This window comes from Oncorhynchus nerka, linkage group LG10, assembly GCF_034236695.1.
Source record: "Oncorhynchus nerka isolate Pitt River linkage group LG10, Oner_Uvic_2.0, whole genome shotgun sequence".
In the NCBI taxonomy this organism is placed as follows: domain Eukaryota; kingdom Metazoa; phylum Chordata; class Actinopteri; order Salmoniformes; family Salmonidae; genus Oncorhynchus; species Oncorhynchus nerka.
Genome location: NC_088405.1, coordinates 19,061,501 through 19,072,229, shown reverse-complemented (window position 1 = coordinate 19,072,229; position 10,729 = coordinate 19,061,501). Strand labels below are relative to the sequence as shown.

At 44.0% G+C, this 10,729-nt stretch overlaps 1 protein-coding gene across 1 annotated transcript in view; it reads left to right on the top strand.

Moving 5' to 3' along the window:
* The first annotated feature begins 6,494 nt into the window (after positions 1-6,494).
* LOC115134970 (catechol O-methyltransferase domain-containing protein 1-like) overlaps positions 6,495-10,729 on the top strand; it is an 8,167-nt gene continuing 3,932 nt past the window's right edge. Inside the window, exons 1-3 of the mRNA XM_065023280.1 lie at positions 6,495-6,641; positions 8,761-8,882; positions 10,709-10,726. Coding sequence (XP_064879352.1) covers positions 6,587-6,641; positions 8,761-8,882; positions 10,709-10,726 — 195 coding nt within the window. The 5' untranslated portion in view covers positions 6,495-6,586. The remainder of the gene's footprint in view (positions 6,642-8,760; positions 8,883-10,708; positions 10,727-10,729) is intronic.

Below are 10,729 nucleotides of genomic sequence, written 5' to 3'. Positions count from 1 at the left end.
TTATGCTGTGGAGCTCACGGTGTCCCCAGTGCGGGTGCATAGCCCGGTGCGGTACATACCAGCTCCTCATATCGGCCGGGCTAGAGTGGGCATCGAGTCAGGTGCCATGAAGCTGGCTCTACGCATCTGGTCTCCAGTGCGTCTCCTTGGGCCGGCGTACATGGCACCAGCCTTATGCATGGTGTCCCCGGTTCGCCTGCACAGCCCAGTGCGGGCTATTCCACCTCGCCGCAATGGCAGGGCAACCGGGAGCATTCAACCAGGTAAGGTTGGGCAGGCTCGGTGCTCAAGAGCTCCAGTGCGCCTGCACGGTCCGGTCTATCCAGTGCCACCTCCAGGCACCAGCCCTCCGGTGGCAGCCCCCCGCACCAGGCTGTCTCTCTGTCTCAGCCCTACAGGTGCTCCCGTCTGTCCAGAGCTGCTAGAGTCTCCCGTCTGTCCAGAGCTGCTAGAGTCTCTCATCTGTCATGAGCCGCCAGAGCCGCCAGTCTGCAAGGACCTGCCAGGGCAAGGAGTTTCTCATATTAAAAACCATGGACACTTAGCACGCCGCATCTTGGTCCGATCCTCGCATCTCCTCCTCAGAAGAAGAGGAGGAGGAAAACCCTTACAATAGGCTAGGAGCAACAAAATGGAGTTGTGGTCAGCTTTTCCGAAAGGAGGGTGGGGAGAATCTTATATGTGTCGCGGAAGTTAGAATAAAAATGATCCAGGGTTTTGCCAGCCCAGGTCGTGCAATATATAAGCTGAACAGTCCCAGACTGTTCTCTCTGCTACCGCACGGCAAGTGGTACCGGAGCAACAAGTCTAGGTCCAAGAGGCTTCTCAACAGCTTCTACCCCCAAGCCATAAGACTCCTGAACATCTAATCAAATGGCTACCCAGACTATTTGCATTGATCCCCCCACCCCCCTTCTACGCTGCTGATACTCTCGGTTATTATCTATGTTTAGTCACTTTAATAACTCTACCTACATGTACATATTACCTCAATTACCTCGACACCGGTACATTGACTCTGTACCGGAACCCCCTGTATATAACCCCGCTATTGTTATTTACTGCTGCTCTTTAATTATTTGTTATTCTTACATTTTTTATCTCTTACTTTTTTGGGGGTATTTTCTTAAAACGGCATTGTTGGCTAAGGGCTTGTAAGTAAGTATTTCACTGTAAGGTCTACACTTGTTGTATTCGGCGCATGTGACAAATGAAATGTGATTTGATTTGATACCTTAACGAAAAAGTTACAGGTGTGGATCAGAAAACCAGTCAGTATCTGGTGTGACCACTATTTGCCTCATGCATTGCGACACATCTCCTTGATCTCGTAACAATATCTCTGTGCATTCAAATTGCCATTGATAAAATGCGTTTGTGTTCCTTCTCCATAGCTTATGCCTGCCCATACCATAACCCCACCGCCACCATGGGGCACTCTGTTTACAATGTTGACATCAGCAAACCGCTCGTCCACAGGACGCCATAGACGTGGTCTGCGGTTGTGAGGCCAGTGGAAGTACTGCCAAATTCCAATGACGTTGGAGGCGGCTTATGGTAGAGAAATTAATATGAAATTCTCTGGAAACAACTCTGGTGGACACTCCTGCAGTCAGCATGCCAAATACATGCTCCTTCAAAACTTTAGACATCTGGGGAATTGTGTTGTGTCACAATACTGCACATTTTATGCCCTTTTATTGTCCCCCGCACAAGGTGCACCTGTGTAATGATCATGCTGTTTAATCAGCTTCATGATATGCCACACCTTTCAGGTGGATGGATTATCTTGGCAAATGAGAAATGCTCACTAACAGGGGTGTAAACACATTTGTGCACAACATTTGAGGGAAATAAGCTTTTTGTGCCTATGGAACATTTCTGGGACCATTTATTTCAGCTCATGAAACATGAGACAAACACTTTACATGTTGCATTTATATTTTTGTAGTTTTGTCAGACAACACAATACCACAGATGACTCAAGTATTGAGGGAGCTTGCAATTGGCATGCTGACTACAGGAATGACCACCAGAGCTGTTGCCAGAGGTTGTTTTAGAGAACTTGGCAGTACGTCCAACCAGCCTCACAACTGCAGTCCACGTGTAACCACGCCAGCCCAGGACTTCCACCTCCAGCTTCTTCACCTGCGGGATCGTCTGAGACCAGCCACAAAAGGAGAGACTTTTAGACAGTGGAGGAAACTGAAGAGTATTTATTTCTGTAATAAAGCCCTTTTGTTTGGAAAAACTCATTCTGATTGACTGGGTCTGGCTTCCAAGTGGGTGTTCCTATACCCTCCCAGGCCCACCCATGGCTGTGCCCCGTCCCAGTCCTGTGAAATCCATAAATTAGGTCCTTTTTCTTTAAATTACTGTGTCCCTATGATGAAACTGGGGTACTTTAGGGTCACCCAGTTTCTCATTATAGTTCCTTATCGTCATGTATTTTCACAGACTACAGTATCTGGATAAGATCCCAGAAATGTTCCATACACACTGGGAAGGACTGAGACGAGCTGAGCTGAGCAGTGTTGCACGCTCACTCCAAGGCATCACTGGGAAGGACTGAGATGAGCTGAGCTGAGCAGTGCTGAAAGCTCACTCCAAGGCATCACTGAGAAGGACTGAGATGAGCTGAGCAGTGTTCCACGCTCACTCCAAGGCATCACTGAGAAGGACTGAGATGAGCTGAGTTGAGTAGTGTTCCATGCTCACTCCAAGGCATCACTGGGAAGGACTGAGACGAGCTGAGCTGAGCAGTGCTGAAAGCTCACTTCAAGGCATCACTGGGAAGGACTGAGACGAGCTGAGCTGAGCAGTGCTGAAAGCTCACTCCAAGGCATCACTGGGAAGGACTGAGACGAGCTGAGCTGAGCAGTGCTGAAAGCTCACTCCAAGAAATCACTGGGAAGACCTGAGACGACCTGAGCTGAGCAGTGCTGCACGCTCACTCCAAGGCTTCACTGGGGAGGACTGAGATGAGCTGAGCAGTGCTACATCTTCACTCCAAGGCATCACTGGGAAGGACTGAGACGAGCTGAGTAGTGTGTCATAGAATTCTTATAATCAAAAGGAAAGACTTTAAGATTTCTTCAAAGCAATCAAACTTTACTATTTAATTACTGCCATAATGGAGCTTGTCAAAGACCCACCCGTAGGTGATTCGGTGATAGCCCAACGACCAGATTTGAGCCACAGCATTTTATAGCAAAGTACATCCTCCTGACTGTTCATGACAAACAACAAATGTATGGAATGGGTCAAAATGTTAGGATTTGTAAGAAAGATACTAATAATTCACAGCAGACAGTATCTGCTGTAAAAAAAAACTGTTCTTATTGTGTATTTGAAAAACTGTCCTGTGTGAATTTAAGTATGCTCTCTCTAATTCTCTCTTTCTCTCTTTCTTTCTCTCTCTCGGAGGACCTGAGCCCTAGGACCATGCCTAGAGGACTCCCGGGCATGATGACTCCTTGCTGTCCCCAGTCCACCTGGCCGTGCTGCTGCTCCAGTTTCAACTGTTCTGCCTGTGATTATTAATATTTGACCATGCTGGTCATTTATGAACATTTGAACATCTTGGCCATGTTCTGTTATAATCTCCACCCGGCGCAGCCAGAAGAGGACTGGCCACCCCACATAGCCTGGTTCCTCTCTAGGTTTCTTCCTAGGTTTTGGCCTTTCTAGGGAGTTTTTCCTAGCCACCGTGCTTTTACACCTGAATTGCTTGCTGTTTGGGGTTTTAGGCTGGGGTTCTGTACAGCACTTTGAGATATCAGCTGATGTACGAAGGGCTATATAAATACATTTGATTTGATTTGTGTAGAAACCAGGGTCTGGCCCCCTCTTGAAAGGGTGGGACACTCTTGACCCAAACTGCTATAGACCTAGATCTATCCTACCCTGCCTTTCTAAGGTCTTCGAATGCCAAGTTAACAAACAGATCACCAACCATTTCGAATCCCACCGAACCTTCTCCGCTATGCAATCTGGTTTCAGAGCTGGTCATGGGTGCACCTCAGCCAAGCTCAAGGTTCTAAACAATATCTTAACCGCCATCAATAAGAAACAATACTGTGCAGCAGTATTCATTGACCTGGCCAAGGCTTCCAACTCTGTCAATCATCACATCCTCATTGGCAGATTCAACAGCCTGGGTTTCTCAAATGATTGCCTCGCCTGGTTCACCAACTACTTCTCCGACAGAGTTCAGTGTGTCAAATCTGAGGGCCTGTTGTCCAGGCCTCTTTCAGTCTCTATGGGGGTACCAGAGGGTTCAATTCTTGGGCCGACTCTCTTCTCTGTATATATCAATGATGTCGCTCTTGCTGCCGGTGAGTCTCTGATCCACCTCTACGCAGATGACACCATTCTGTATACTTTTGGCCCTTCTTTTGACAATGTGTTAACAACCCTCCAGACGAGTTTCAATGCCATACAACTCTCCTTCCGTGGCCTCCAACTGCACTTAAATACAAGTAAAACTAAATACATGCTCTTCAACCGATCGCTGCCTGCACCTGCCCGCCTGTCCAGCATCACTACTCTGGATGGTTCTGAATTAGAATATGTGGACAACTACAACTACCTAGGTGTCTGGTTAGACTGTAAACTCTCCTTCCAGACTCACATAAAATATCTCCAATCCAAAGTTAAATCTAGAATTGGCTTCCTATTTCGCAACAAAGCATCCTTCACTCATGCTGCCAAACATACCCTCGTAAAACTGACCATCTTACCGATCCTCGACTTTGCCGATGTCATTTACAAAATAGCCTCCAACACCCTACTCAACAAATTGGATGCAGTCTATCACAGTGCCATCCGTTTTGTCACCAAAGCCCCATATACTACCCACCACTGCGACCTGTACGCTCTCGTTGGCTGGCACTCGCTTCATACTCATCGCCAAACCCACTTGCTCCAGGTCATCTATAAGACCCTGCTAGGTAAAGTCCCGCCTTAGCTCTGCTCGCTGGTCACGATAGCTGCACCTACCCGTAGCACGCGTTCCAGCAGGTATATGTCACTTGTCACCCTCAAAGCCAATTCCTCCTTTGGCCGCCTCTCCTTCCAGTTCTCTGCTGCCAATGACTGGAACGAACTACGAAAATTTCTGAAACTGGAAACACTTATCTCCCTCACTAGCTTTAAGCACCAGCTGTCAGAGCAGCTCACATATCACTGCACCTGTACATAGCCCATCTATAAATTGCCCAAACAACTGCCTCTTCCCCTACTATATTTCTTTATTTTGCTCCTTTGCACCCCAGTATTTCTACTTTGCACACTCATCTACTGTCAAATCTACCATTACAGTGTTTTAATTGCTATATTGTATTTACTTCGCCACCATGGCCTATTTATTGTCTTTACCTCCCTTATCTCACCTCATTTGCTCATATTGTATATAGACTTATTTTTCTACTGTATTATTGACTGTATGTTTGTTTTACTCCATGTGTAACACTGTGTTGTTATATGTGTTGAACTGCATTGCTTTATCTTGGCCAGGTTGCAGTTGTAAATGCCTACCTTGCCTACCTGGTTAAATAAAGGTGAAATAAAAATAAAATAAAATAAAAAAGTATCAAGAATATGCATATCCTTGCTTCAGGTCCTGAGCTACAGGCAGTTAGATTTGGGTATTTTAGCCGGAAATTGAAAAAAAGGATCCTGATTCTTAATTGGGCTTTCTGCCCAGTTTGATTGAACAGTGTTGCTCAAACTCAACCCCAATGTTATGCCACCGGGGGGCAATGCATGTGACATCTTGTCACGTCTACTCCTGCTCCCCCTCTCTGGCACTCATTACTTATTATTACGCACACCTGCCACCATCATTATGCACACCTGCGCCTCATGAGACTCCCCTGGACTCCATCACTTCTGATTACCTCCTCTTTATCTGTCATTCCCTTTGGTTGTTTCCCCAGGCAGTATTAGTTATCTTTCTCATGTCCAGATGCTAAACTCTTGTTTTGTATTGTTCTATTTATTATTAAATTCACCCCCTGTACTTGCTTCCTAACTCCTAGTGTCTGTGTTACACATCTAGTATTTGTATGTATTATTTGACCCCCTGTACTTGCTTCCTAACTCCCAGTGTCTGCGTTACACATCTAGTATTTGTATGTATTATTTGACCCCCTGTACTTGCTTCCTAACTCCCAGTGTCTGCGTTACACATCTAGTATTTGTATGTATTATTTGACCCCCTGTACTTGCTTCCTAACTCCCAGTGTCTGCGTTACACATCTAGTATTTGTATGTATTATTTGACCCTCTTTACTGCATACAGTGAGCTTCAAACAGTGGTTCCCTATAGCTGACACCTTGGAAACTCCACTGTTATATCATGGGGTGGTGTTTGGAAAACACATTGTGAGGAAAGTGTTCTTGTGAAACATCTACATACAGAGTGGTCGATATATTGTGACTCACCCAAAAAGATAGTTCAAAACAAACACACATGGAGGCCAGTGGACTTTCCCATCCACTCTGGTTAAATAGTAGACCCACATTCCTTCAATAATGTCTCTTTGGTGTTCACTCTATATAGCTGAATAGACACACTTCCAAAATGGCTCCAGATATCAAGATGTATTTCTGCATTCAGCTTGTTCTTGCACTAACAGGTAAATATCTCGCTGTGCAATTTTTCCATTAGAGAAGAGACAAATGTTTTTATTTAAGCTTTATTTAACTAGGCAAGTCAGTTAAGAACAAATTCTTATTTACAATGACAGCCTACCGGGGAACAGTGGGTTAACTGCCTTGTTCAGGGGCAGAATGACAGATTTTTACCTTGTCAGCTCGGGGATTCGATCCAGCAACCTTTCGGCTCTAACTACTAGGCTACAGTACCTGCTGACTAGGGGGAGACTTAGGCTCAGGGGCCTCATTTATAAACATTTACATACAAAATATACCCCAAAATGTGCATGTACCAGTTTTCACACAAAAGTTAGAATTTATCAAAACTGAACTTGACTTGAAAATGTGCTCACCTTCCAGCAAACCTTAGACTGTGTATGCACTTTCTAGTGGTTGAAGTTTTGCATTGCAAGCAGGCAAGTAGATTAGTCTGTTGTGCATGTGGGAAATATACTGGACATGCTTGTTCATAACAATAAACAGGTTAATAATTTGCTGTTAGTGAGTAGAGAGAAAATCTATTTAATTTATCTTTGCATTTTAAAATAATTAGAAATAGGCATATATTTTATAGGCTATTATTTCTTTAATTTCCATGATCATTGCATAATAAATTCCTGACCTTTTCTGTGATGGTTTCATACTCACCAGGTTGCTAGCATATAGACCTAGAACAAGTACTGTATACTATTTGTCCCATATCTCGTTTATTTGCCCCCACTTCATAGTAGTAAATAGACAAGCTATTTTGCTCTAAACCATCTGATCCAGAGCTCAGACCCAGAGCACAGTTTATTAACTGTGGCACAGATGGTTGTAGGTTACTTCTGTAGTTTTCATCTGAATACTGTAATTTCACATTTCTCTAGTAGACAATATTGCGTTTATACACATAATACATGTTTTCAGAACCATTGCAGAATAAATTCTTAAACCGTTTTGGCCATGATGGGTTCATATTCCCGAAGTAGCCACAGACTACAAACAATTACCATGCGCATCTCTCATTTAACTGGGCCAATTAGATACGCTATTAATTCAAGTATTTTGCTCTATGCACAGAAAGGAAGCTGGTTTATAACATACAGTAGAATGTATTTAACAGGTGAACAGACATATGACATTTTGCATTGAAGTGTGTAAGTTATGGTCATCACTGTGAGTAGACAATGTTCTAGAATTCATTGAATTCAAACGGTCTGTTTAAAGGTCCACAGCTATTTGTCTTTGTTGTTGTCTTACCTAAACGTTTTGTCTGTCAGATAGCTACGGCCTACAGCAAATGTCACTGCAAAGGTTTAACATTCTGCCTTGGCCTAGCTCAAAGTATACAGGAAATAAGGGCGTTATTGTCACAATAGAAGGTGAACGATGGGCATTTTCATGCGGGGGTTTAATGCTTGTTGATACGTACACTGTTCCAGGACGGGTCTGATTGGTAAACGGGAAACATACATAAACATACATATGTATTCCATGCACCAAGTTTGGTGTGAAATTTACAAAATGGTTATAAATGAGGCCACAGAATTGCAACAACTATCTCGCCAGTCACTTATTCAAATGATGTGTTTAATAAGAGTTGGCTGTTAAGAAACACTTAGCTAGCAATCGCTGCAAACGTAGATAGATGGCTAGCCAACAAGAAAGAGTGGCAAAACAGAGCCTCCACACAACGTGGTTTACAAGCTGCAAAGGCAAGTCTGCATGCTGGACATCAGGTGCAGCCAGAGCAGCTTGTCCCCACATGGAACTCTGAGTTGGTAGATCATTTGAATATCCAAGTTCATGCACATCTCATTGGCTGAGCTGGCAAATTCAGCTGTTTTTAACCAGTAAGCCACACCATTCTGTTTTTTCCATACATGCCAAACAAGGGCACAGACTCAGAGAATATCCATCTTTTTAACATCTTTAAGCACTTCAATTTCTTTTCCTGATGTTGACAGTAAAGAATTCTTTACAAAGGTTGAAATCCTGAACCCGCTGTAATCAATGTTTGCCATGGTTGCGAACATGGCTTTGGGGCTGACAATCAAAATGATGTTTAGATGGGTTACCATGCCAAACTAAATTTGTAACGGATGTTTTTTTGGTCAGGCACAGGAATAGGATCTGCCCTGCCTGGTAAGAGCCACAGTGGAGGGAAGAACAACCCAGTGCTGCAGTATGTCGTGAACAACTCACTGAGAGAACATCCTGTCATGACCAAACTCAGACTGGTAAGGCTGGGCTGGGTTAGAGCCAGGGTTAGGGTTGAGGTTGAGACTAGTTGTTAGGGTTGAACCAGGATGAGGACATGAAACTAGGGCTAGGTTTAGAATGGTAAGACTGGACTGGGTTAGAGCCAGGGTTAGGGTTGAGGTTGAGGCTAGTGTTAGGGTTGAACTGGGATGAGGATATGAAACTAGGGCTAGGGTTGGACTGGTAGGACTGGACTGGGTTAGAGCCAGGGTTAGGGTTGAGGTTGAGGCTAGTGTTAGGGTTGAACTGGGATGAGGGCATGAAACTAGGGCTAGGGTTGGACTGGTAGGACTGGACTGGGTTAGAGCCAGGGTTAGGGTTGAGGTTGAGGCTAGTGTTGAACCGGGATGAGGACATGAAACTAGGGCTAGGGTTGGAATGGTAAGACTGGACTGGGTTAGAGCCAGGGTTAGGGTTGAGGTTGAGACTAGTGTTAGGGTTGAACCGGGATGAGGACATGCAACTAGGGCTAGGGTTGGAATGGTAAGACTGGGGAGAACCAGGGTGTTTTTGAGATGAAAAGCAGGAATGTACTGTACATACAAACCAGATAGATACAGAGAGATTCTAGTTTTCTACAGTATCATGACAGTTAAATAGGCTACTATAACCACTAGAGGTCAGCACAGTACTATACCAACACTGCTGAGAAGCTGCAATACGGTGTAATTACATTGATTAGATTAAGTCATAAAAAAGTCATGTTTTTTTGTATATGTTTGAAATCAAATTTTGTGTTAAATGCTCTATAACAAAGCTTTCTTAGTGTCCAACAAGCTTTCTCAACCCTTAACCTTGTTCTGAACACCTCCAAAACAAAGGTCATGTTTGGCAAGACTGTACACTGTCCTTCTCTCAGCACAAATCAAAGCTGCAGGCTAAAGTTAAATCTAGACTTTGTTTCCTCTATCGTGATCACTCCCCTTTCACCCAAGCTGCCAAACTAACCCTGATTCAGATGACCATCCTACCCAGGCTAGATTATGGAGATGTACTTTATAGATTGGCATGTAAGGGTGCTCTCGCTAGATGTTCTTCACCATTCGGCCATCAGATGTGCCACCAATGCTCCTTATAGGACACATCACTGCATTCTATACTCCCCTGTAAACTGGTCATCTCTGTATATCTGTCGCAAGACCCACTGGTTGATGCTTATTTATAAAACCTTCTTAGGCCTCACTCCCCCCTATCTGAGATATCTACTGCAGCCCTCATCCACCACATACAACACCCGTTCTGCCAGTCACATTCCGTTAAAGGTCCCCAAAGCTCACATATCCCTGGGTCACTCGTCTTTTAGTTCGCTGCAGCTAGGGACTGGAACGAGCTGCAACAAACACTCAACTAGACAGTTCTATCTCAATCTCTTCATTCAAAGACTCAATCATGGACACTCTTACTGACAGATGTGGTTGCTTTGTGTGATGTATTGTTGTCTTTACCTTCTTGCCCTTTGTGCTGTTGTCTGTGCCAAATAATGTTTGTACCATGTTGTGTATTGCTACCATGTTGTTGTCATGTTGTTTTGCTACTATGCTGTTTTGTCATGTATTGCTGCCTTCCTATGTTGTTGTCTTAGGTCTCTCTTTATGCAGTGTTGTGTTGTCTCTCTTGTCGTGATGTGTGTTTTGTCCTATATTTAAAAAAATAATAAAAAAATAAAAACATTCATCCCGTCCCTACAGGAGGCCTTTTGCCTTTTGATAGGCCATCATTGAATTTGTTCTTAACTGATTTACCTAGTTAAATAAAGGTTAAATAAAATAAATACAATTAAAATCCTCCTTCCTTCATGTTGCAGAAAACCCTTGAGGACCCATGG